At 43.2% G+C, this 26,777-nt stretch overlaps 1 protein-coding gene and 1 long non-coding RNA gene across 2 annotated transcripts; one reads left to right on the forward strand and one right to left on the reverse strand.

Annotated features, from left to right (window-relative positions):
- Nucleotides 1-4,129: 4,129 nt before the first annotated feature.
- Nucleotides 4,130-17,297, reverse strand: LOC120873697. The gene is made up of 3 exons (XR_005723510.1): nt 16,878-17,297; nt 6,286-6,369; nt 4,130-6,178 (listed from the first exon to the last, which is right to left on the reverse strand). It is a non-coding gene; the product is annotated as an uncharacterized LOC120873697 (long non-coding RNA).
- A 235-nt stretch (nt 17,298-17,532) lies between these two features.
- On the forward strand, nt 17,533-23,482 carry HHEX (hematopoietically expressed homeobox). The gene is made up of 4 exons (XM_040254530.1): nt 17,533-17,952; nt 20,105-20,283; nt 20,455-20,505; nt 22,385-23,482. Exons 1-4 carry the CDS (start codon nt 17,586-17,588, stop codon nt 22,601-22,603), a joined length of 816 nt encoding a protein of 271 aa, XP_040110464.1. The 5' UTR covers nt 17,533-17,585; the 3' UTR covers nt 22,604-23,482.
- Nucleotides 23,483-26,777: the final 3,295 nt, after the last annotated feature.

The following is a 26,777-nucleotide window of genomic DNA, read 5'->3' on the forward strand; positions in this document are numbered from 1 at the left end:
GGGGCCCCAGGTTTGATCCCTGGTTGGGGAACCCAAGATACTGCCTGATGCACAGTGTGGCTCAAAACAAAAAATAACAAGTGCTGGTGAAGATAGTGGAAACCCTCATATACTGCTTGTGGGAATGAAAACTGTCAGCCACTGTTTAAAAAGAGCTTGGTGGTTCCTAAACAAGATAAACGTAGAATTACCATTTGACCCAGCAAATCTACCCCTAGATAGAGAAGAGAAAAAATCCAAGAGAAGAGAAAAAACTTATCCACACACATCTGTACACAGATGTTCATGTTGGCACCGCTGCTGCTGCTAAGTCGCTTCAGTCGTGTCCTACCCTATGCAACCCCATAGACGGCAGCCCACCAGGCTCCCCCGTCCCTGGGATTCTCAAGGCAAGAACACTGGAGTGAGTTGCCATTTCCTTCTTCAATGCATGAAAGTGAAAAAAATGCTATAAACAATACAACATAAAATGGATAAAATACATACAATGGATTATTAGCCATAAAAATAATGAAGTGCTGATACCTGCTACTGTGTGGATAAACCTTGAAAAAAATGCTAAGTGAAAGAAGTCAGATGCCAAAATTCATATATTGTATGTTTACATTTGTATGAAATATCCAGGATAGGTAAATTCATAGAAGCAGATTGGTGGATGCCAAGGTTGTTTTGAGTTGGGAGAAAGGGAGTGATTGCTTAATGAGTGTGGACTTTTATGATGTTGGAAATGTGTTGGAACCAGGTAGATGTGGTGGTTGTACAACACTGTGAATATACTAAATGCCATGGAATTATTTTTTTTTAACTAAAAGTTTTGAGGTGTAATTGGCACATATTAGTTTAATTGTACAACAATTTGAAATTTGTATACATTGTAAAATCACCACAATAATTCTCATATTCATTTTATGTGATTTTGACCTAAAAAGCCTTTCAAAATATAAATTGAGTCCTATCATGTATTAAAGAAGTACTTGAATCATAAAGGTATTAACATTGTAGGTAGAACTGATTAGCAGATAGTAAAATGTTCTTAAAGAAACATGACAATTTAAACATATGTTGTATACATTGTGTGCCCATAAAACACAGCTGTTTACGGTCCTTTAAAAATAATTGGGCTTCCCTGGTGACTCAAACGGTAAAGAATCTGCCTGCAATTCAGGAGACCCAGGTTTGATCCCTGAGTCGGGAAGATCCCCTGGAAAAGGGAATGGCAACCCACTCCAGTGTTCTCACTTGAAGAATTCCATGGACAGAGGAGCCTAGCGGGCTACAGTCCATGGGGTTACAAAGAGTTGGACACAACTGAAAGAGTTGGCCGTGACTTAGCAACTAACACTTTCACTTTCAAAAAATAATCCAGAATACAAAGAGTAAAAGTGAAAGTCACTCAGTCGTGTCTGACTCTTTGCGAGTCTATACAGCCCATGGAATTCTCCAGGCCAGAATACCCAGGTATCGAACCCAGGTCTCCCACATTGCAGGTGGATTCTTTACCAGCTGAGCTGTAAGGAAAGCCCACGACTACTGGAGTGGGTAGCATAGCCCTTATCCAGGGGATCCTCCTGACCCAGGAATCGAACCGGGGTCTCTGCCATTGCAGGCAGATTCTTTATCAACTGAGCTATGAGGGAAGCCCAATATACAAAGAGACCAAACATCAACAGGAAAGACAACAGAAACCAATTAGAGAAACTAAAGCTAATGGAGTTGCCAAACAAGATAATTTAAACATTAAACATTTAAAGAATTTATACACAATGAAATATTTTGGATGAAAATTATTTTACAAAGAATCGATAGAAATTCTAGAGCTGAAAAAATATGATAAATTATGAACACGGAATGGGTTTAGTTGTGAACAGACCTCGTTAAGAGAGTTTTTAGAAGTAGATGATAGGGACTTCCCTGATGGTCCAATGGCTGGGACTTGGTGCTCCCAGTGCAGGTGGTCTGGGTTTGATCCCTGGTCAGGGAATTAGATCCAATATGTTGGAGAAGGCAATGGCAACCCACTCCAGTACTCTTGCCTGGAGGAGCCTGGTGGGCTTCAGTCCATGGGGTCTCGAAGAGTCAGACACGGCTGAGCGACTTCACTCACTTTTTGCTTTCATGCACTGGAGAAGGAAATGGAAACCCATTCTAGTGTTCTTGCCTGGAGAATCCCAGGGACAGGGGAGCCTGGTGGGCTTCCGTCTCTGGGGTCGCACAGAGTCAGACACGACTGAAGCGACTTAGCAGCAGTAGCAGCAGCATGCTGCAGCTAAGACCCAGTGCAGCCAAATAAATACATACTTAAAAAAAAGTGGATGATAGGTTGGAAGAAAATCATTACACTGAAGCATAGCAAGACAAGAGGATAAGAAACATGAAAGAAACAGGACATGGTGAAGAGATTAAACATGTACATAATTAGTGCCTCACAAGGAAGAAGAGAGAACGGGGCTGAATCTTTATAATCCTGAACAGGACAAAGGCAAAATCCCACCTAGGTACACCACAGGCAAACTGCTAAAGGATAAATGAAATAAGGAAATAAAGACAATAGAGATAATTAAACTGCTGAAACAAAATAACTGATTGCCACCACAGTGAAAATATTTTTTTAGGGATGATGGTGCATTAAAGCCATTTTATGTGTCTAAGAAATGATAATTGATTTCTGTCATCACCAATCTGGCACTAAAGGAAACACTCAAGGGCGTTCTTTAGGCAAAAAGAAAATGGTGTCAAATGGCCTCTCAGAGATGTAGGAAAGAATAAAGAACAATAAAAAATATAAATGCATAAGAAAGGTAAATCATCACTGTAAAACAATAACACTGTTTCATGAGTCTAAAATATATATGGAATTAAAACCCTCAAGAATAACACATAAGATGGAAGAAAGGAAGAATTAAACAAAGATTCTTTGATTATCGGGGAGGTAGTAAAGATTCTAATATTAGACTTTGATAAGTAAAGTCTAAGGAAAATTAAATTTGAATATATTCTATCATTCGATAAATTTTTTTTTGTAAATGTCAGTACGGCCAAGTTGATTGATAGGGTTGCAGGTCTCCTATAACATTACTAATCTTCTGTGTAGTTCTGTTAATTAAAATGTTAAAGTCTCAGAAATTCTCTGGTGGTCCAGTGGTTAAGATTCTGTGCTTTCACTGCCAAGAGCCCAGATTTGATACCTGGTCAGGGAACTAAGATTCCACAAGCACTTAATGCAGCACCCCCCGCCCGACCACCTGCAAAAAAAAAAAAAAAAAATGTTGAACTATCTAACTGTAAATTTTAAAATTTCTCCTTTCAGTTCTTTCTTTTTACTTCTAGCACTTGAGCTATGAAAGTGAAAGTTGCTCAGCTGTGTCCGACTCTTTGCGACCCGATGGACTATACAGTCCATGGAATTCTCCAGGCCAGAATACTGAAGTGAGTAGCCTTTCCCTTCTCCAGGGGATATTCCCAACCCAGGGATCGAATCCAGGTCTCCCACATTGTAGGTGGATTCTTTACCAGCTGAGCCACTTGCGCTGTGAAGTACATATATATTTAGAATTGTTACACTTCTTGATGAATCAACACCTTTATCAGTATTGTCCCTTTTTATTCTTGGTGACATTCCTTAAAGTGAAAGAGTTAGTCCCTTCAGTCATGTCTGACTCTTTGCGACCCTACGGAATGTAGCCCATGGCTCCTCTGCCCGTGGGATTCTCCAGGCAAGAATATTGGAGTGGGTTACCATGCCTCCCTCCAGGGGCTCTTCCCAACCCAGGGATCGAACCCACGTCTGTTATGTCTCCTACATTGCCACCTGGAAAGCCCAGTGGGGTGGGCAGTCTTTCCCTTCTCCAGGGGATCTTCTGACACAGGGATCGAACCCAGGTCTCCGGAATTGCAGGCAGATTCTTTACTATCTGAGCCATCAAGGAAGCCCATTCCTTATTCTATATTAATGTAGATACTCTAGCTTTATTTCCTTTGTAAAAGATTAATTAATTTAAAAATTGAGTTATAGTTGATTTATAACTCCAGCTTTCTCTTTCTTAATGTTTGTAGACTTTTTGATGATGGCCATTCTGTTCAGTGTGAGGTGATACTTTACTGTAGTTTGATTTGCATTTCTTTAATATGTTTTTTTTTTCTACCTCCTTTAGAAATGTTTTTATGAGTCCATTTTATCTCCATTAAAACTTTTGTTTAGTTTTTCCCAAAGGCTTACTATCTATCTATCTATCTATATATATATATATATATATAGAACTAATCATAGTCTGCCCTCAAAAAATTATACTGAATCATATATAGCTTCAGAACCTAACAGCACACTTCTAATTATTCTCTCTCATCTTTTCTGTGTTTTTCATTTTACTCTTATATTTGCAATAAAACCACAATCCATTGTTACTGTATTTCATCTTGAAAGATAATTATCTTTGGAGAGATTAAAAATAAGAGAAAGAATGTCTTTCTATTTTCATTTTAACCATTTCCAGAGATCTTATTTTTTGTAGATCTGTCTTTATGTATGATACCATATTCTCTAATATACTCTTGTTGAAGAGCTTCCTTTAATATTTCTTACAGTATAGGACTGCTGGTAATGAATTCTGTCACTTTTGTTTTCTAAAATATTCTGTCTTCATTTTGGAAGATATTTCATCGTGTGTGTAATTCTGGGCTGGCAGTTACTTTCTTTCAGCACATTAAAGATGTCACTGCATGTCCTCTGGTTTGCACAGTTTCTATTAAGAAGCCTAATGTGCAGTTCTTATCTTTGTTCTTCTGCATTTAATGTCTTCTTTCTCTGGCTGCCTTCAAAGTTTTCTCTTTAACTTTGGTTTTCAGTGGTTGGATTAGGGTGGGAGCTAGGTTGCTAGAGAGCTTTTCTCAATGTTCTTTCTCCACCCTCAGCTATCAGCCTTCCCTGTGTGCCTGAACCGGTGAAGGGTTTCTGAGCACTTCTGCCATGGGAAGGTGCTACTCTCTTTTCTCATTCTTGGGTCTCGCTGGCCTGAAGCTGGGGCTTGGGAAGGGTTTTCTGCTGTCCAGGTCCAGCCTTCGTCTTAGCAGGCCATGTGTCCTGGGTCTTGGGGGAGTTGGGCTTTCTCAGTGATCCTGTCCCTCTCTGGGGTAGCCAAACTCTGCTGGGAACTTTGGCAGGTTCTTTGCAGAAGAGTTTCCTGCCCTTCCTCTATGAGTAAAAAAAATTTTTTTAAACCTTGATCACTAGGCTTTCCATGTGGCCTTAGTGGTAAAGAACCCGCCTGCCAATGCAGGAGCTAGCAGTAAATTCCTGGATTCGGAAGATCCCTGGATGGCAACTCACTCCAGTATCCTTGCCTGGAGAATCCCATGGAGAGCAGAGCCTGGAAGACTACAGTCCATAGGGTCGCAAAGAGTGGGACACGACTGAAGCGACTTAGCACCCATGCCCAGCAGTCTTTACATGTATCCCTAGGAGCCACAAGTATTGCTGCCTTTCTCCCTGTGGCTTTGGTCTGTAAGAAAGAAGTCTCTGGACAGAGCTTCATGCCTGTTTTTGTAGTAGTGGCTGCTTCCTTTTCCAAGCCTGCATCACAAATAGAGGCTTCTTCTGATCTCCTCCCTGGGTTTCTGTTTTTCTTGAGCACCTGTAAAGTCTGTGAAGAGCCTGGTAGTGGGTGCAAATTCCCATTTTGTCTGCAGCTCCCAGGGGTTCTATACTTTCATACTAGCTTACATTAAACCTTTGTCAATTTGTTAAATGTTTTAGCTGAATTCCTCTTACTTGCTTGCATGATATCTGGTGTCTCCTTCTCCCAGGTCAGCTATCACTCTTCCCTGTCTCTCAATAGGAAATCCTTTTTTCTCAAAGTGCTTGGCTGGCCTGAGACCTCAGCTCTCTAACTGGTGCAGAAGTTATGATTGTGTTTGTCTAGATTTTTTCTTGTTAGAGTGACAACAATGGTCTTTATAACTTTCTGCATCCTAGGTGGGAGCGAAATCAATATAGTCTCCTGTTAACATCTTCTAACTTGTTAGATAAATAGTGGGACTGATTTCAAGAGAGATTCCCTTTTCAAATGTGTGCCTGTTTTGTTCCCATTTGACTCTTCTTATTTATTATTTCTTCTGGCTCCTTACCAGCCAAATCTTTCTCAGTCTTTATGATAACCTCCCATGCCTTCAAAGATACTTCCCCCTGTGTGTTTGAAAAAGCATATAAGAATTAGATCCTATTAAGGTTAATCTAATCTCCATGTTGAAAAGCTTTTATTTTGAAGGAAACTGAAAACCTTGCTGCTGTACCTTGGGTGGTAAATTATCTGCAGGAACAAGTGGCTTTCATTCAATAGAAGCTTCAGTAGCACATTTCATTTGGTACTTTTTCCCCTAAAGAGGAAGAGAAAGAAGAGAAACTGATAAAAACTATTTCATAGATATGCTATGAAAAATATTATTTTAAATGGCTGTTACTTTCTCACTGAATTATAGATCATGTGGTTGGATAACTCAGAATTAGAAGAATTAACCAGTTAGCACCATGCTCAAAATAAATTTGATTTCTACACTACGAGTTAGAAGAGCACCAGTTAGAAGAACAAGAACAGGGACTTCCCTGATGGTCCAGTGGTTAAGAATCTGCTTTGCAGTTCAGGAGATGTGGGTTTGATCCTTGGCAAGGGAGCTAAGGTCTCACATGTTGTGTGGTGCCATCAAAAAATGAAAAAAAGAATAGCAAAAACAAAATCAAGCTAAACTTTTAAAATCACTCTGATTTTTCTTTTTATCAAAGGGAATAGACCATGAATTAATGAAACTAATAAGCTTTTCTTGAAGTTTCTATAAAGAAAAATAATGTGCCTGTTTTCTATCCTTTGTATGAAAAAGTATCTTTGATTATTTAAAACAAAATATTGGATAATTAAAATGTAATCAAAACACTTTAAATATATGGAGTTTCAAGTTAAGTGAAAGTCACTTAGTCATGTCCAGCTCTTTGCGACCCCAAGGACTGTAGCTTGCCAGGCTCCTCTGTCCACAGATTTCCCCAGGCAAGAATACTGGAGTGGGTTGCATTCCTCTCTTCAGGGGATCTTTCCGACCCAGGAATCAAACCTGAGTCTCCCACACTGCAGGCAGATTCTTTACCATCTGAGCCACCAGGAAAGCCCATTATTTCAAAGCCCAGGGTTTGAAATAATCTAGTGCAATTATTGCAATTTTTAAAATAAAAGGTAATAGAGTAGAAATCAAATTTGAGCTAACTGGTTAATAATTCTGTATATACTAGATCTATGTATGTACTTATGTACTGAGCATAATAGACAATATATACTTGCTTATACATTTAGATTTAATGAAATAACTTGCCCTCCTTTTTTCTTTTGAGGAGACTTCCTGTTTTTCACTTAAATGTTCCAGATCACTCAGGAATGGTTGCACACCTAGGGAATAAAGTAATAGTTACGGACTTGTTTAAAAACAGTACTTGCACCTGCTACAGTTGCTTAACCGAATAGAGCCACAGAAAGATCTTGTTTAAGAATCATTTCTGATATTAAATCCTTGCTTTGCTCTTCATTAGCTCTGTGCCTTTAGACAAGTTGTTTGATTCTCTGGGCCTAATACCTCATCCATAACATGGAGTTGTTACCTATCTGCTGGACTATCAAAAGGTAGCAAAGTTTCTTGGGTTTCCAGCCTTAGAGGGATAATAAGGTGGAAAATAATGAGCCTAGAGTCATTTGTTTTTTTTAATGTTTCCTTTTTTTGTCTGTGCTGGGCCTGCGTTGCTGGGCAGGCTTTTCTCTAGTTGCAGTGCATGAGCTTCTCATTGAGGTGGCTTCTCTTGTTGTGGAGCACAGGTTCTAGGGCCCTCGGCCTTCAGCAGTCATGGCACCCAGGCTCTAGAGAACAGGCTCAGTAGCATGGGCTCAGTGGTGCATGGGCTTAGTTCCTTCGCAGCTTGGGGTATCTTCCCAGATCAGGGATTGAACTCGTGTTTCCTACACTGGCAGGGGATTCTCGTCCACTGAGCCACCAGGGAAGCCCGAGTCTATAGTCATTTGGTGGCTGGTTTTCCATCAGCTTCAAGGCTGGACCTCCACGTGTGACAACCTCCTGCTCTACTTCCACAGTGAGTGTTCCCGAAGACCACGAATGAGAAGGATCTCACAAACTCTGCTCGGTGCCACGAGCCACCACGTTTAGGAGATGCTGCTTTTCATCTTGACCTACAGCTGCTGCACCATTGCTACTGCCCTTGTGACTGCTGCTCTTGTCCATATTCCTTGTCTTCATTCCCTCTAAATATTCTCGACTATCCAGATGGTCACCTCCTTACTGAGAGAGAAAGAATAGGTTTGTCCTCCCTCAGTTCAATTCAGTCGCTCAGTCGTGTCCGACTCTTCACGACCCCATGAACCACAGCACGCGAGGCCTCCCTGTCCATCACAAACTCCCGGAGTCCACCCAAACCCATGTCTATTGAATTGGTGATGCCATCCAACCATCTCATCCTCTGTTGTCCCCTTCTCCTCCTGCTGTCAATCTTTCCCAGCATCAGAGTCTTTTCCAATGAGTCAACTCTTCGCATGAGGTGGCCAAAGTATTGGAGTTTCAGCTTTAGCATCAGTCCTTCCAATGAACACCCAGGACTAATCTCCTTTAGGATGGACTGGTTGGATCTCCTTGCAGTCCAAGGGACTCTCAAGAGTCTTACTCCAACACCATAGTTCAAAAGCATCAATTCTTCAGCACTCAGCTTTCTTTATAGTCCAACTCTCACATCCATACATGACCACAGGAAAAACCATAGCCTTGACTAGACAGATCTTTGTTGACAAAGTAATGTCTCTGCTTTTTAATATGCTGTCTAGGTTGGTCATAACTTTCCTTCCAAAGAGTAAGCATCTTTTAATATCATGGCTGCAATCACCATTTGCAGCGATTTGGGAGCCCCCCAAAATAAAGTCAGCCACTTAAAGCAGTTTCCACTGCTTCCCCATCTATTTGCCATGAAGTGATGGGACCAGATGCCATGATCTTCGTTTTCTGAATGTTGAGCTTTAAGCCAACTTTTTCACTCTCCTCTTTCACTTTCATCAAGAGGCTTTTTAGCTCCTCTTCACTTTCTGCCGTAAGGGTGGTGTCATCTGCATATCTGAGGTTATTGATATTTCTCCCAGCAATCTTGATTCCAGCTTGTGCTTCTTCCAGCCCAGCATTTCTCATGATGTACTCTGCATATGAGTTAAATAAGCAGGGTGACAATATACAGCCTTGACGTACTCCTTTTCCTATTTGGAACCAGTCTGTTGTTCCATGTCCAGTTCTAATTGTTGCTTCCTGATCTGCATATAGGTTTCTCAAGAGGCAGGTCAGGTGGTCTGGTATTCCCATCTCTTTCAGAATTTTCCACAGTTTATTGTGATCCACACAGTCAAAGGCTTTGGCATAGTCAATAAAGGAGAAATAGAAGTTTTTCTGGAACTCTCTTGCTTTTTCGATGATCCAGAGGATGTTGGCAATTTGATCTCTGGCTCCTCTGCTTGTTCTCCCTAGAAACCCAGAAAACCCGTTTTGTACTCAGGGTTGGGCTATCAGCCTGTCAAACGCTGTTTTCTCCTAGAAGTTCTGGAGTGATGTTCAGTGACCCATATTTCATGACGCCATCCTGGGGCCAGGGACAGTGACGGGTGCTGACTGGAGACAGGGATGACCAAGATAGAGCTTCTGCACTTTAGGAACCATTAGTCTTCTCCAGTCTTGGGGACTATATCCTATTTCATTAAGTTCAGTACCCCAAATCAACCTGGCATTCATGTTCATTTCTTCTTTTATACTACTTCCACTTCTTATTTTTATTATTTATTTATTTTTGGCCCTGCTGCACAGCATACAGGATCTTACTTCCAAACCTGTGCCCACTTTAGTGGAAGTATGGAATCCTAACCCACTGGACTGCCAGGGAGTTCCCTTACATTACTTCCACTTCAATCATTCCATCCCTCTTCTCTTTTCTTCTCTCTTCCCTGTCTCCAACACGACTCTTTTCGTTTTAGCTTAAGTGGCTGAGTGATACAAGGTTCTAATAACCAGGATCCTGAACTCAGAAGAGGAACAAATCAACATGATCTTTCCTCAACTAGCAACAATTGAGGAAATATATAGCCCTGCCTCTGTTATCAATTCCCTTTTTCTTCAACATAAGCCATGCAAATAGTATTTTGCATAATTTATGAGGTTAAAAATTAATCAACCAAAAATTGCTTGTGTTCACTGAGGGAGAAGGAAAGATGGGCTAAACTAAGTTCTTCACTGCTTAGTGTTTGCACTAGGCAATATTTATTCTACTCCTTTCAGACAGAAGGCGGTTGAGAACGCACCAGGTCAGAGTTGCTTCAGCTGTCTCCAACTCTTTGCAACCCTATGGACTGTGGCCCATCAGGCTCCTCCATCCATGGGATTCTCCAGCCAAGAATACTGGAGTGGGTTGCCATGCCCTCCTTCAAGGGATCGTCCAAACCCAGGGATCGAACCCATGTCTCCTGAACTGGCAGCTGAGTTCTTCACCCCTAGTGCCACCTGGGAAGCCCCAAAATGGTTAAGAAACTTATCAAAGTTCACAGTAAAAATGGCAGAGCTTGAATTAAAAAATTACGTTTGTTTGACTCCATTCACCCTTTCAAAAATATCTATTGAGCACCTACTACATGCCAGACACAGTTTCAGGAACTGCGTTGTTCACAGTTCAAAAAGTACAAAAGTACAGCCTAAAGCCATTTCCAGCCTCATTCTTACTCCCACGCCTATGTCTGCACCACCATGCAGTTGCCTTCGAAGCTACTGATGTTACCGGTTTCTTGGGACCTATAACTTCAGGCAGGAATTTCCCTTTTAGGTCAAACCTTGGCATAATCGATATTCCCCACCTCTCCTAATAGTCTCAGACTTCTTTGATGAGTTGTGTGAAACAACTCAGTATTTCAGGCCCATTTCACAGCTGGGGGAAAAAAAAGTGTCCTTGGGAAGCCAGATTATGTTTTATCTGAGATGAGGTCGTTGCCAAGCAAGAGAATGAGTACCTGTAGGCAGCTCACAGTTTCTTGACCATGAGGCACTTAATTTTCCAGGAGGTCATCCACCCCAGCTCTCAGTGATCCTCATACTTAGGATTTCCAAAATGTTTCCACTTCACCTCTCTGAACTGAAGATTTCTCTAAGACCCCTCACAGTCCTGCTGAATAAGATCTGCATCTCCTTTGCGGTCTGGGAATCATGAAATTTGTTGCCTTTTCCTTGTCTCAGAAAATAATCTTTGGAGTATTCCTTAGAGTTAAGGACAGTGGAATTTTGTGCCCATATCTCAAATGATTTCATGAGAATTTAAAAAATCAGAACCAGAGTCTGAAATGGTTTTAACTTTTTCTTTGGATTATTTGGTTCCTTGGTAATAAACTTCCTCTTTCTCTCTCTTGTAGGGTGTGATTAGAAAGAAGTACACCTGCCTGGTGAAAGATTGCAAATGAAGGCATACAGGGCCAGGGGTGAAGGTTGGCACACTGAACAGAGAGGGCCCATGGTCCACACAGCATGAGTCCTGGTTCATCACTTCTGGTTCTTTCTCCAGGACTACTGCCTGGGAGCTTAGCTGAATATTTACAAGTTTGGATTACATGTCAAACTGTCACTTCTGATATTATTGCTCTTGTTAAAATTATTATAGTGTATGTTACTGACTTTCATGTGACACTCTTTCATCAAAAAAAAAATAATGTAACACCATTATTTCTACTTAGAAATAATTTAACACCATTATATCTACTTAGATATAATTCACACCATATAATGCACCCATTAAATATTTTCTTTTCTGGATATTCTCAAAGTTTTATAACTATCACTACAGTAACTTCTCAGAGAAGGCAATGGCAACCCACTCCAGTACTCTTGCCTAGAAAATCCCATGGATGATGGAGGAGCCTGGTAGGCTACAGTCCATGGGGTCACAAAGAGTCGGACACGACTGAGCGACTTCCCTTTCACTTTTCACTTTCATGCATTGAAGAAGGAAATGGCAACCCACTCCAGTGTTCTTGCCTGGAGAATCCCAGGGACAGGGGAGCCTGGTAGGCTGCTGTCTATGGGGTCACACAGGGTTGAACACAACTGAAGCAACTTAGCAGCAGCAGCAGCTTCATTTACCTCCAACTTCCTTAGCCCTAGGCAACCACTAATCTACTTTCTGCCTGTACAGATTTGCCTTTTGTGGACATGTCATAAATGTGGCCTTTTGTGTCTGGCTTCTTTCACTTAGCAAAATGTTTCAGTTCATCCACGTTGTAGCATCCATCAGTACATCATTCCCTTTTAATACCAAATAATATTCCATTGCTTGACGTACATTTATTCATCCATCAGTATGTGGACATTTGGGGTGTTTCTTTTTGGCTGTCATGAATATTTCTACTGTGAACATTTGTGTACAAGTTTTTGTATGGACAAACATTTTCATTTCTTGGGTGTATACCTAGGAGTGGAATTCCTGGGTCCTACAGTAACTGTTTAACCTTTTCAGGAACTCCCAGGTTGTTTTCCACGGCTGTGGCTTCATTTTACACAGCCACAGCTTCATTTTACACAGCCACCAGCAGTGTATAGGGTTCTAAATCTATACATTCTTACCGTTATTTTTTTTTTAAAGAAATTACTATAGCTATCCTACTGGGTATAAAGTGGTGTCTAATTGTGGTTTTCATTTGCATTTCCCTGATGACCAATGATATCGAACATTTTTTCACATGCTTATTGACCATTTGTGTATCTTCTTTGGAGAAACGTTTATTCAGATCTTTTGCCCATTTAAAAAATAGTGTTCTCTGTCTTTTTTGTTATTGAATTCTTCATCATTATTTAAATGGAGCAAATAAATATCATAAGCTCCACCCAAAGCTCAATGGTTGGTAAAATTTATCCACATTATGGTGTTATGTAAAGTACGTGATAGTATGTGAAATGTGACCGCCACTGAAGCACCGTCGTGATGACTGTTGCCTGTGTATTCCAGAGCTCTGATCCCATTCATGACAAGGACAAAATATTTCTTTTGATCATAGTAGCATCTTGTAAGTCAGTAAAACCCTAAAACACTAATTAGTTAGATATTGTCAAATTTTAAATAAAATATAATACAATGACTGAATATGTGATTTACTAAATGATTTAGTCATTCCAATGGCTGAAGATAATTAAACTTTTAGTATAAGCAAAAACAAGATTACATTGTTATACAAAATCCATTCATGCTCTCAAGGTATAGTTAATTTGAAGTTTTACTTCTATGTACATTTAACTATTGAAAATAAGTTGCAAAAATTTTACGAAAGCTGTTATTAGATAAACTAGAGGTAAGAACCACCTTCTCTTCGTACAAAGTTTGGTATCTCACACAATAGTAGTGACTAAAATAAATGGTGCCAAAATTTTGGAGTCTTTTTAAATTCAGAATATAATTAAAATCTCATGTAGCTTTATTGGTTTTAGTATCCAGCAGAGAAAAAATATTGAAACTCCAAGAGATTTTGAATTAAATAGCTACAACAGTTTTGTTTTATTGGTTCTGACTGGGAGAAAAAAAATTATAAGGACAACTTTGGAAAAATCTAGTTCTTTTAGAGCCCCAAATGACTTTTAAAACAATAAAACAAACTATAAAACCTACACAAGTGATATTAAAAATTATGTAGTTCAATGAATGTGACATTCACAAATGTGGTTGTAATTTTTTTTTAACTATAGTGAAATGAACATGGATCTGAAGACTGGATTTAGAAGAGGTGGTGTTATATAGCTTAACAGAATTAAGTGCTTCAATTTGCTGGTTAGGATTATGTAGCTGAGTTGGAATGTATACCAATGCTTTATAAGATCTCCATTACCTCACAGGATCTGTGGCTAAATCAGAGAAAGGAATGATGCTTCCTTTTCCTATATTAGTGATTATTTCCCTAGTATTTTATTTATTTATTTTTTTCCCCTAGTATTTTAATATTTATTTTTGGAATGCTAGTAGACTTCGATCTTTTTGGCTTGTGGCTGAGTCATGTACAGAATAAACTATAAACTCATACTATTTATGAAGATGGAGAATGAAGGCTCACTAGTGATTTACTGTAAGGGCATTAAATGAATTGGAATAATAATCTCAATTATGTGCTAGGTAGAAGGGGCAGGAAAAAGGAGAAAAACAAAGATGAGGGAGAAAAGTTTTGTGACAAAATAATAATCACAGTCACCTGGTTAGTTTCCTGAGGTCCCAATCTTTGAAGACTCAACATAACTTCTGAAGTCCTTTAACATAACCACTGTTCTTTTTTTTGTCCCCAAATCCAATCTCTGTCTTTGGTACAGAAGAACATACCCCTCATGCCACAGTCTCCCAGCACCTGCCTGAATTCTCCATCGCTTTGTGAGGAGAATTATGACTTGGGGGTGGGGGGCACACAACATCAAACCAGACCCCAGAGAGACCAGTGATTTGCAAATGGCCCTCCACAGATGGTTTCCAGGAGGTATGCACTACCTAAACTTGTATGCAGATTTAACAAATAATTCAAATAATTTTACCTTTTAAAAAGACTTGAGAGAGTGTTTTCATTTTTAAATAAAAATCATACTTTTTAAGTTTTTATATTCAAAAAGGTCAAACTTACAGAGAAGCTGAAACTAGTACAATGAACATCTGTATGATCTTCACTTAAATTCACAAATGAATAATTTTTCAATTTGGTTTATCTCCATCTTTACATATACATATATGTACATATGTTTGTGTATCAATTTGAAAGTAACTTGCAGGTTTCATGACTTTTCACACCCCAGTACCTTAGCTTGTACCTCCCAGAATAAGGATATTTCAACCTGTGATACCAATATCACATCTAAAACAGTGAACACTAATGATCCTTCATTCTCCATCTTCATAAATAGTATGAGTTTGTAGTTTATTCTGTACATGACTCAGCCACAAGCCAAAAAGATCGAAGTCTACTAGCATTCCAAAAATAAATATTAAAATACTAGGGAAACAATCACTAATATAGGAAAAGGAAGCATCATTCCTTTCTCTGATTTAGCCACAGATCCTGTGAGGTGACAGAGATCTTATAAGGCATTGGTATAACATTCCAACTCAGCTACATAATCCTAATTGTATGTCACCTAACATACAATTCCTATTCAGTTTTTGCCCATTATCCTCCTAAATGTCTTTCATAGCTTAAAAAATTCAGAATCCAGTCAATCTGGGGTGACACTGTGAGACCCTGTGAAAATCCTCATCCTTAACAATGTTTCCCTGAATGATTTTGGTGTCCAGTGATTCCTGAACGAATTATTACTTTTCTGATTTTTATCACTTGTTAGCTAGCATTCTTCCAGTTTTACCATCTACCATCCCTTTCTGTCTCTCTTTGAGTATCACTATAGGCAGTGATACTATGAACTCTTTTAATCCATAGTTTCGATGCTTTAATGACCCCAAATTTGGCCAATGGAAGACCCTTCAAGCTGGTTCCTGTTTTCTTTCTGTGGTTTTTGGTACCAGATGCCTGGAGCTCACCTTGTATTTTCCTGCCCCAACCTAGAATCAGCCACTCCTTCAAGGACCTACTTATATACATCCACACGGTTCCATTCTCCAATTCCAAACTGTCACAAAGCGTACAGTACATTCTCCCTCCAACCCTACCTCTCTCTTCATAGACAGCCAATGTTGCTAGGTTTTTGTGTATCCTCTAGAGATAGTTTCTATAATAATAGAGCAAAGATGCAGATAAATATTCTTCTGTCAACTTCTTAACTGAAGTGATAGCATATTATCACTTTGTATTATCACTTTATCATATTGTAGCTCTTGTCTGTCATCAGATTTTGAAAGATACCTAGGATCCCAATCCCAAAAGATTAGAAACCTTTAGGCTAAATGCTAAATTTCAGATAAGAAAAACTCAGGGACGGTGACTTGAAAAGCTGTACTGAGAACACTCAAATACTATACTCTCTGGACTTGAAATGTTAGTTCCCCTCCAGGTTCCTAGACACCTACTCATTTTTCAAACATCACTTCCTTGGGGAACCCTTTCCCTTCCTTAATTCATCTCCCTCCCCCAAGGAGATGTCCTCTCTTACAAGGTTCCTGGTCATCGCGCACTTCTAGCGCATATGTAAGTCACTGTGTTAAAATTTGTTTCCTGCCGCTGCGAGGACTGGACCCACATCTGTTCTGTTCACTGCTGGCATACAGTAGTTGCTCACACACACACACACACAGTTTGGACTGAGACTCGAACTCAAGCCATCCGGCTTCCAGCCCACTCTGCCTAGTGCTGTCCCGCTGCAGTCGGAGAAATAATCCCAAGATGTAAATAAAAACTCTTAATAGAAAAAGCCGGGAAGTTGGTGTTTTTTTGTTTTTTTTTTTTCCCTTCTAATTCCACGACTGACGGAGGACCTTAGCAGAAACCGCTCACCGCGAGGTGTGACGACCGCGGGAGGGCGTCAATCAAGAAAATGCCCCCTTGCCCCGCAGGCGAGTGGAGCTGCACAGAGCCGAGGCCACACCGGGTAGCGTCGCCGCTTCAATAGAAAACACGTGCAAAACGGGAAAGCGGGACTGCGCGCAGCTGCTATCCCCCAGGACCTGGGGACCAGGGGACATGGAGCAGCCCACATGGGATCGGAGAAGACTGCACAGCTCCCGCCAGGCGCCGCAGGACCCCGACCTTCCCTTGATTCCTGCCCGAAGGGACGTCGGTCTACCAGCGTCCCCGGGACCCCCGAATGACATGGGCTAGAGAGGCCTGAGTCCGGAGCACCTGATGTCTAATCGTCCTTACCCACAGGGATGCAGGCAAGGGCCGTGGCTCTCTCTCCCTGGAGCTCCCCCAGGAACCCAGGGCACTCTCCCGCTACGAGCACTCCGGAGACGCCCGGGGCCACGGCCAGTGCTACCGTTACTCCAGGGAGCGCGCCGACAAGGGAGGGTGCTCTCAGGCCGGGGAAGGAGCGGCCCGACCAGTGGCGTCCACGCCTGCGGGGCCCGAGTCCTGTAGCCCCTTGCTCGGGCCGGCTGCCGCCACCGCGGGCCCGTGCCTAGACCAGTGCCCTCGAGTTTCGGCGGAGATGCCTCCCCGCCGAAGCTAGGGCTGCCTGACTCCGCCTTGCAGGCAGCTATTGGCCTCGCGCCTCGCTCGACGGACGCGGCACTGGGCTTCCGTCGAGGGCGTCCCGGGCCAGGGTGCTTGGAGTCCCGAGCGTCGGCGGCGGCTGGACACCCGGGCGCCGGGGGCTCAGAGGCGGCGAGCAAGCGAGCGTGTCCCGGGGGCGGAGAGCTCGGCCGGCGGGGGCGGGCCAAGGGTGGGGGCGGGAGGCGGCTCCCGGGGCTCCGCGCCATTGGCCGCAGGGCCTGGCGGCAGGAAGGGGCCAGAGAGCGCGGCCCCACCCCGCGGCCGGCGGAGCCTATCGCCGGGAGCGCGGAGCGCGGATAAATGTAGCGCCGCGGCGCGGGCCGGCAGCTCTCCGAGGGGCCGGAGCGCGGCGCAGCCATGCAGTACCCGCACCCCGGGCCGGCGACGGCGGCGGGCGCCGTGGGGGTGCCGCTGTACGCGCCCACGCCGCTGCTGCAGCCAGCGCACCCGACGCCGTTCTACATCGAGGACATCCTGGGTCGCGGGCCCGCCGCGCCCACCCCCACGCCCACGCTGCCGTCCCCCAACTCCTCCTTCACCAGCCTCGTGTCCTCCTACCGGGCCCCGGTATACGAGCCCACGCCGATCCACCCCGCCTTCTCGCACCACTCCGCCGCCGCGCTGGCCGCCGCCTACGGACCTGGCGGCTTCGGGGGCCCTCTGTACCCCTTCCCGCGGTCGGTGAACGACTACACGCACGCCCTGCTCCGCCACGACCCCCTGGGTAAGGCCGCCGGGGTCATGGCGGGGCCGAGCCGGGACAGCGGTGAGGAAGGCGCCACCCGGCAGGTGGCAGCGCCCTGGAGGCGGCGGGGGCGGAGGGGGAGGCAATAGAAAGTTGTGGCAAAAGCGATTGAAAAGCGGCTGCCGGGCGTGCGCGGGGGACCGGAGGCGCGGGCCCCGGCGGCGCGCAGCCCAGACTGACCGCACCATGACTCAGATTGGTTTTCCTGCACCTTGCAGGCGTCGGGGCGCGCGGGCCAGAGCCAGACCGCCGGCGCTGCCGCGGGGGCCGGCGGCCGAAGGAGCCCTGGGGGCGCTTGTCTTCCGGGGGTTGGGAGGCTCCCTTAGCTGGAGGGACCGGGAAGGCAGTGCCAAGGTGCCCCGGGCCGCTCCCCCTGCCCCTGAGCGGCAGGGATAGCTGTCGGGCCCCGGGTGGTTACGGGGCTGGACCTGGTTCAACAAGCTTGTGCAGTGAAAGAGCCTGACCCTTTCCGTTCATACAGGAAATCTTGAGTTCTCGATAGGAGTAAATCTGGTTTCAGAAGCTGTTAAGTGTTTTCCTGGCTGCATGAAGCAGACCCTTCCCCCGGAGTAGTGCACGCTGCTGATTATTTTATCGACATCCTCAATACAGACAAATTCAGGAAACACTCGACTTCTGATAGCCGGGATCCGTTTTTCTGATATTGTTCATTTCCTCTGTGTGGGATGTGACTTTATGGCAGCTAAAATAACCAGTTGCTTCCTTTTTTTTTTTTTTTTTTGAGGCTGTTTTGCACCAGTCTGAATCCTGACGTAAGCAAAATCTCGCAAAAAAAAAAAAAAAAACATTGCCCCCTTTCAAAGCGTTTAGCGCAGACCTGCAGACCGACGGACAGACGGACTGACTGACCCACCCGTCTTTGGAGTAGGGAGGGCAGCGCTGACACGTTGGCCGAACGAAGTTTGCGGGACTTATCCCCTCAGTGCGCGCCCTAAGAAATGAGCCACCTGTGATCCGCGCCCGGTGGCCCTTGGGGCCTCCGGGCTTCTGAAGCCTCCGGTACAGAAAACGCGACTCCTTGCTTTGGCCCACCAGACTTTTCCGTCTACTGTCTGTTATTGGCAGCTTCTGTAGGCACCCTGGAGATAACTGACATTTTAATTAATTAGTTAATTAGTGTTAGCATTGGTGTGGGCCCCTCGCTCAGTTCTCCACCTTCCTTTCTCATCGCTCTAGAGACTTTCGGGGGAATTATATTTTAGTGTTGGGTGGTTTTTTTTTTTTAAGTTATTGTGTTTTTTATTCCATCCTCGAAGGTATGATGCTGCAGGCCCGGTGTGGCTCTGTTCGCCTGCTGGGGCCGGAGGGAGACCCTCGGCCCGGCAAGCCTGGGGGCAAACGTTTTCACAGAGCGCGCCCTGGGTTTCCTCGGGACTAAGCAGGAGGAAGCAAAGGGTTTTTCGAGATAGACCAACAGGAAACACATTGACGGAAATGTTGCCATAGCCCACGGGGTGGCTTTAACTGGCCGCCCCCGCCGGCCGGGTGTGAAATCAGAGGGGGGCCTGCGCCCTCCGGCCAGGATTGGAAGCCTCACTGACACCCGTCGCCCGAGCCGGAGGGCTTTCCTGGTTGCCAGGTCGCCGGCCCCTGGCAGCGACGCTTTGGCTAGGGTGACAGACCCTCTCCCCCCAACATAAAGCACACACGGGTCTTTGGAAAGTTTGGTTCCCCAGGGGAGAGGACCCCTCTGCAGGTCTTCTAGGCTAATAAAGTTAGTTGTGTATACATTCTGAGAGCGACTGGTTAAAGAGGTTATGGTATTTTTTAAGCTCAGCCTGTAGTCGATGTTCTTTGGGGGATCAAATTGATTGTATCTGGCTCTGGGTGTGATGGGTGTGTGGGTCTGTGGGCATATGAAGGTGATCTTCGTGCGTATGCAGTGTGGGTGTGTGCCTTTGGATGTTCCTGTGTCTCCGGGTGTGATGTGTATTAGTGGGAGCCTGCTGGGTCCGTGGCTCAACAGGTTTATGTGAATGTGTCTGACTGAGTGCCCAGCAGCCTCCCTTCCCCTTGTCACCCCCCCCCACCCCCCCAACAGTGCGGGCTGGTCTACGGGTGGGCCAGGCTGCTTCAGGGCCGCTTCTAACCAAGATGCTCTGGCCCGCAGGCAAACCCCTGCTCTGGAGCCCTTTCTTGCAGAGACCTCTGCATAAAAGGAAAGGAGGCCAGGTGAGGTTCTCCAATGACCAGACCATCGAGCTGGAGAAGAAGTTTGAGACCCAGAAGTACCTCTCCCCGCCCGAGAGGAAGCGGCTGGCCAAGATGCTGCAGCTTAGCGAGAGGCAGGTGAGTCGCCTCGCGGGCCGCGGGCCGGGGAGTCTCCTGGGGCCGGGGTCTCGGGGCAGAAGGGAGACAGTGAGCCCACCGGCCGCTGTTTGCCTCCTGAACTTCTCCTCGCCTTCCCAGGTCCCTCGGGATGCTGGACTTGTGGCAAGTTTTCTTTCTGTCTTTCTGTAGGTCAAAACCTGGTTTCAGAATCGACGGGCTAAATGGAGAAGACTAAAACAGGTATTAAAATGGTTCTGTTTCTATGGAAATAAATATTTTTATCATGTTATCTCAATGCGGGGCCTGTTGTAGGTTGTATGCAAAAGTTATTTGAGGGACTATTTAACCTCTTCACCTTGATTAAAAAGGCAAATAGTCCTGCTGAAATTCAGGATGAGTTGTTCAGGCGGCAGTAATGCTAAAAGCACCTAATGCAGCTCCTATATCAATTATGCTTGGGTTTTCACACACTGGCTAGTAAAACTCCCAGCTAATTGTTTTATAAACCCCATATGTTGTTTATCTAATTAACGCAGGAAAGATAAAGTAATTGACAGTAAATGACTTAAGCAGTTATCTTTGGGAGAAAATTGTTTCTTTTATTTACACAGCCATAATAAAACCAGGCAGAGCTCAAGGGTAAATATAAGGAAATAAACACCTTTAAGTCTTGTTTGCACTGTTTTTTAGAAGAATTAAATATCAAAGAGTTTAACAATTATTTTCCTTCTAATTCTAGCTCTTAAAATGAATATAAAAACAGCAAGAGACTACCCAAGCCTGTTTGAAAAGTAGCTTAAACTTTCTAACAGTCTTTCTTCCAGTGACCTTGTTACGTAATATGTGATAAAAAGTAAAGGCTAATTCAGTTTTTAAAGAAGCTCTGTTGACTTAGAGCTAAAGATTTGTTTTTGATGTTCTAATCTGATATTTTCTCCTAAGTTATCTGACAAATGCTGAAGTTTTCACTTACCAGTTTATATAGCTTATAATAAATAAATTTTTTTGAAATGAATAGGGAAATGGAAAGCAGTTTGCATTTTCAAATTTAGCAATCATAATTTTTTCATTAAAAACAATAATGTTACAAAAAACACTTTAAAACAAAATAAAATTCCCATAATTTCATTATTCTAACACAATTTTTAAAATTTCGAGTTTCCTCTCAATATCTGAGCCTTGTAACTTACCACATAGTTATAAGCTTGGTAAATCTATTATTCTATAGTCTTGTTTTAGGGGAAAAAAACTTCAGTGGTATATCATAGTTTTCCATAGTATTTATGTGCATTTTAGACAAAAACAGGATTAAAAATTTATTAACTTATTTAGTTCTTGGTCAAAGGTAGTTTATCAAGGACTTTAAAAATAGTCATTCCTGTGTAATAAGGGAATATTTTCAAGAAATTTCCTCCAGATTTTAAGTAAATTATAGTTATTTCCCTTTTCAATTGGCAACATTCTTCCAATTCTGCATTTTTCTTAGCCATGATTGTAACTTGCTGTACATATTTATGTGTGTATATGTTTGTAAACTTAGTCCAGAAAATGCATAAAAAACAATTCAGTCTAATAATTTTGGAACGTTATCCTTAATGCATTATTTAGCATTCATATTTTTTAAGTGTCTATGCATTATTTAGCATTCATATTTTTTAAGTGTCTAAAAAGTTATTAAACTTACCTAAAGTTATCTAAAATTATTAAACTGAATTGTTTTTTATGCATTTTCTTCAAGGTTTAAATATTTGAAGAATAAATATAGTGTATATCTGTAGTGATCTGATTTCTTTTTCTTCCTAAACTTTTAAGAACCTTGATACCATAGGTCTGGGCTGGAGTTAAGTATTCGTTTGACATGATACATTTACAGTTATATTTGTGGTTAGTTGTTTTTATCTGCCAAGAAGAGTATAATTGTTCTCTGATACGACAGGAAGTTCACCTTCCAAGTGAGAAAGAAGCATAAATATGTATTTTCTGAATAAAAATATTATACCTGAAAGCACTTGATAAAAATTGAAAAAGATGATGGAAGATGAAAAAACATTTGATTTATATCTCTCATTTCTCCATATTTCGTCATCCGACCAATCTCCATTTCATCCTCTTCTTTTAGGAGAACCCTCAAAACAATAAAAAAGAAGAACTAGAAAGTTTGGACAGTTCTTGCGACCAGAGGCAAGACTTGCCTAGTGAACAGAATAAAGGTGCTTTGGATAGCTCTCAGTGTTCACCCTCCCCTGTCTCCCAGGAAGACCTTGAATCAGAGATTTCAGAGGATTCTGATCAGGAAGTGGACATCGAGGGTGATAAAGGCTATTTTAATGCTGGATGATGACCACTGACATTGGTGTGTTTGGAAAACTGGGATTTGCTACAGGAAATCTCCTTGGATGAACCTGAAAACTGTATGACAGAGAGAATCAATTTTCTGGTATTTCTGGAAATCTAAAATATTTGGTGCACTGACTAAATAACAAACTCACATTGAAACCTTATTTTTGACTTAAATAGTTTTATATACCGATTTTAGATTGTATGATAAAGGGACTCTTCCCTGATTAAATTCACCCCCTTTTTTAAAAAAATTGTTTTTTCTATTTATAAAAAATAATTTTGAACTTTTTGGTTAAATTTTTAAGTTACAACTTTAAAGATTTTAATAGCTTCTTGAATGACTTTTCTATAATCGGTTTCTACATCCTACTGAATGGAAAAGCAAAGGAGCATCCCAGATCCAGAGGTGTGCCTTGGAAAGGGGGCCCACAATTCAGGCAGCCTTGGAATATTTTAAAGAAAATGTTACTTACTTATACATTACATTCTTATAGTATTGCCTTAAATCCAAAGCGGTCTCTGAGTTCTTGTCTGGGGGATGTATGTATCTTTTTGTCAGAAAGATATACACAGTTGATAATCTTTAAATGCTTGTTTTGCGCTATCACTTAGTACCTGTTTGACCAAGGTGTTAAGGGGATAGTACAGTCCAGTTCAAGCAGAGAAACTGACTCATCAGTGACCAGATTTAATCACAGATGAACTAGAAGTAGCAGGTTAATTAAATGTAAGTAGATTGTAGATATGTTTTATATTAATGTTTATAATGTGTGTATATATAATTGTTCACTGTAAAAAAAAAATGGCCAAAATGGTTTTTTTTTTAAATGAGTAACTTGTCTATAAAATAAATACGTTCGTGGGACGACTGACCTCGTTGAACCTCTCATTCTTGGATTTGAACAAACCTACCCCTTATCTTACAGCGCCTGGGGTGCTTGGCTGGGCGCTGGGGCTGGGGCTGGGGCGGGGTCGGGTGCAGGGGCGTCTGGGGCGTCTGGCGGTGTGTCTCTCGGCTTCTGGCGTCTCGGGAAGGCGGTTTCAGGGCGGCGACCGGTGGCGAGCACCTGGAAGGTAGATGGCCTTTCCCACATCTGGGTTCGCTGGGGGCTGAGTGTGAGTGTGTGTGTGTGTGTGAGTGCGAGTGTGTCTGGAGCAGCGGGGAAGGCCCGCTGCGGACCCGAGCCCTGGACGCGCCAGGCGGCAGGAAGAGGAGCTGCGCCGCCGCCGCCGCAGCGCAGCACCATCGATTCACCTTGGCGCTCGGGCCGGCTTGGCTCGCGGGGCCGGCGGGGCCGCCGTCCTTGACCCGCCTGAGTCAACATGCGTCATCCCTTGGCGGCCGAGTCCAGGTTGGGGGTCCGCTTAGAGGGCTGGGGGCCCTGGCCGGTAGGCGGGATGGGGGGAAAGCAGGGTGTGCCAAGACAGCGGTTCTCCCTCTTCAGTGAGCTTCAGAAACTCCTGCGGACCTTGTTGGGGCTCGTTGCCCACCCCATCCCCAGACTTTCTGATTTGAGTAGGTCTCGGATAGGTCAGGGAATTTGCCCTCTAACAAGTAGCCAGGTGTGTCCAAGCTGCTGGTCAGGGGTTCTAAGGCACTTGTGTGGAAGAAGCAGGTGAAACCCGTGATCCCCGCCTCGCCCTTTCTCCTCCCCTCCTCCCGACAGTTCCTGCCCTTGAGGGAGCAGGAGGCTGGCAGCTTTGAGGAGCAGGGAAAAGGAAGATGGGAGGCATTTCGATGGTGGAGAAGGGAGCAGGGCTGAAGAAGAGGTATTGTGAGCTGGGGAGGAAGGAAGTGCTGAGCTGAGGGTGGGTATGGGGCCGAGAAGAAGGTGGGCAGAGGTTTCTGACTGGCCAGGTACTGCCAGTTCAGCTGCTTGCCTAACTGAGCCACCAGGTTCCTGACATTCCAGGAAAATGATGAGCAGAGATCTGTGAGGGGAGAGGCCAGAAATCTCTTCCTCTAGCCTGATCCTCCTTGGAGGTCTCTAATTTTTACGGACTTGGATGCCTCTGGCCTGAGGTCCTGTGAAGGAGTGACTCTGCCCCTGGCCTGGCTTGACCAGGGCTGTGGCCCCCCAGACATGAGCACTCAGGTGAAGAGAGTGAAAAAGTCAGTGCATTTAGGATGTTACACCTTCTTGCCTCCTGAGGTTGCAGGAAGGCCCTTGGAATTACCTGTGAATTTTAATTTCTGAGAAAATTTGTTCTGGGTTCTGAAGCAGACAAGTGTGCATTGGCCTGGAAGCTTAAGGATTTCGGTGGGAGATTTAGTTCTTGGCCTCAGTTTCTTCATCTGTTGAATGAAGATGGTCTAGTTGACCTACATGACCTCTACCAGCCCTTCCTCACCCTCCCAATTCCCAACTCAGTTCTCAGTGTTGGAGTCCAGATAAGACATCCAGCCAGAGGGTCTCCTTTCTCCTCAGCAGTCAGGTTCCAGGCTCCCTGACCCTGCCTGACAGGTTTCATCAAAGTTTCAAAGGTCATAGTCTCATTTGAAAAGAGGACTGACTGTATCAGAGTTTGGGGAGAACAGGAGGCTTGTGGGCCTAATATTGAATTAAAGCAGTCCTGAAATCTGTGTGTGTGTGTGTGTTTCGCTCCTGGAGATAACCTCTGGTTAATGTTTATTCTTGAGAATAACTATCATGACTATCAAGCTGAGAAATAAAGGCTTATGTATTGATTGACACTAGAAAAATTGAGAAGTGAAGCTCATTTTAAAGTAGACAATCTCTGACACCAGGCCGTTTTCCAATTTAAAGTTATTCCCAGTTCTCTGAAGGTTGCTCCTATTCTAAGTATGTCTTTAACAGTCCAGAGTGTGTTACGTGAAGGAAGTACAGTATTCTCAGGACACAAGTTGGCATTAACTATTTTCTAAAGTGTCCCACTGCAGATTGCCAGTGAATATTTACAAATTCTTCCTACAATCCAGGCATTTTTCATTTGTTTGTCTTTTGGCTATTTCATGTTGAAGCAGCATGTATGACCTTTACAGCACAACTCCTGTCTTGTTTTTAACTCTTTTTATCAGGAGATTCAACTTGAAAACGGTTATCATTTAGCAGAAAGACAAACAGAAAAGCACATTTTGTAAGCAAAACGTTAATGATTGGAAGAATTGCCCTAATTTCATCATGACAGTGTGTGATTAATCCCCTGGGTCATGTACTTATACTTTAAGTTATTCAGTTCGTCAGTCTTTGATATTCAGAACCCTTCCTAACTTAATAGGATATTGATTTTGTTGGATGATGTACTTTGACTCTTTAAACAACATCACTTTTAGGGATGACTAGCTTGCTGTGTAGTATTTTATTTAGAGAACTGTTGCATAAGGTTTCTTTTTCTTACTTTTTATGGTTTTCTCAGGGTGAAAGCTGATAAGACATCTTGTGGGAAAAGAGGAAACCATCTCTGATAGTGAAAGTACCTATTCTCTTTCAACACTTCTGGCAACCTTTTTTTTGGTGTGGTTTCATTGCTGTGAATATTCATTTTAGTTAATGGGGGCAGGGCAGAGATTTAAGAAAATGTATCTAAACCTGGGGGAAATGCATTTAGCTGGGGACAGAACACACTTACCAAAATTCTCAATTCAGTTATACTGCCTTGTAGAAGGTGGCAGGAACTCAAAAACTGACACTTTTGATTTTTTTTTTTTTAATCTAATGATCAATGATCCTCTAAATCTGTGACTGGAGGTGATATTTATGTGAATTCTGACAACATGGGACATAATTTGGAAAACCACACAATCACTCAGGATGCTTCTAATTAGTTAGGAGTTCAGTATCTTGTAGTAAAAACAACCAGATATTGTACTAACGTTTACACGTCATCTCTTTGGGTTTCATGAAATTCCAGCTGGAATCTCTCTAACCTGATTTTTATCCCTTGATACGTTTTTGTTGATACTGTTGTTGAATCCAAATGAGAAACACTTTGGAAATTCCTCGCACCTACCAAAATATCTGACATCTAAACTCTACAGAGCCGATGTAGTCTACCCCTTCAGATGTAGCTGTAGGGAACCCTTCTCAGGAATCTTACCCAAGCGGGTAAGAGCAGGAATTGAAGTAAGGCAGTCGAATCCCCTCCACCTCCCTTGCTGGCTGGGGGCCTTGGGCTGAATTTGCAGCCTCAGTTCCTCGGGAAGGTGAGCG

The sequence above is a fragment of the Oryx dammah genome, unplaced genomic scaffold, assembly GCF_014754425.2.
Source record: "Oryx dammah isolate SB20612 unplaced genomic scaffold, SCBI_Odam_1.1 HiC_scaffold_14, whole genome shotgun sequence".
Lineage (NCBI taxonomy): Eukaryota > Metazoa > Chordata > Mammalia > Artiodactyla > Bovidae > Oryx > Oryx dammah.

Bases quoted from the DNA above. Each gene is read 5' to 3' on its own strand.
- HHEX (XM_040254530.1), top strand. From the start codon at position 17,586: ATGCAGTACCCGCACCCCGGGCCGGCGACGGCGGCGGGCGCCGTGGGG. The intron at 17,953-20,104 runs GTAAGGCCGCCG...TCTGGCCCGCAG, and splicing joins GCTCCGCCACGACCCCCTGG to GCAAACCCCTGCTCTGGAGC. The intron at 20,284-20,454 runs GTGAGTCGCCTC...GTCTTTCTGTAG, and splicing joins TGCAGCTTAGCGAGAGGCAG to GTCAAAACCTGGTTTCAGAA.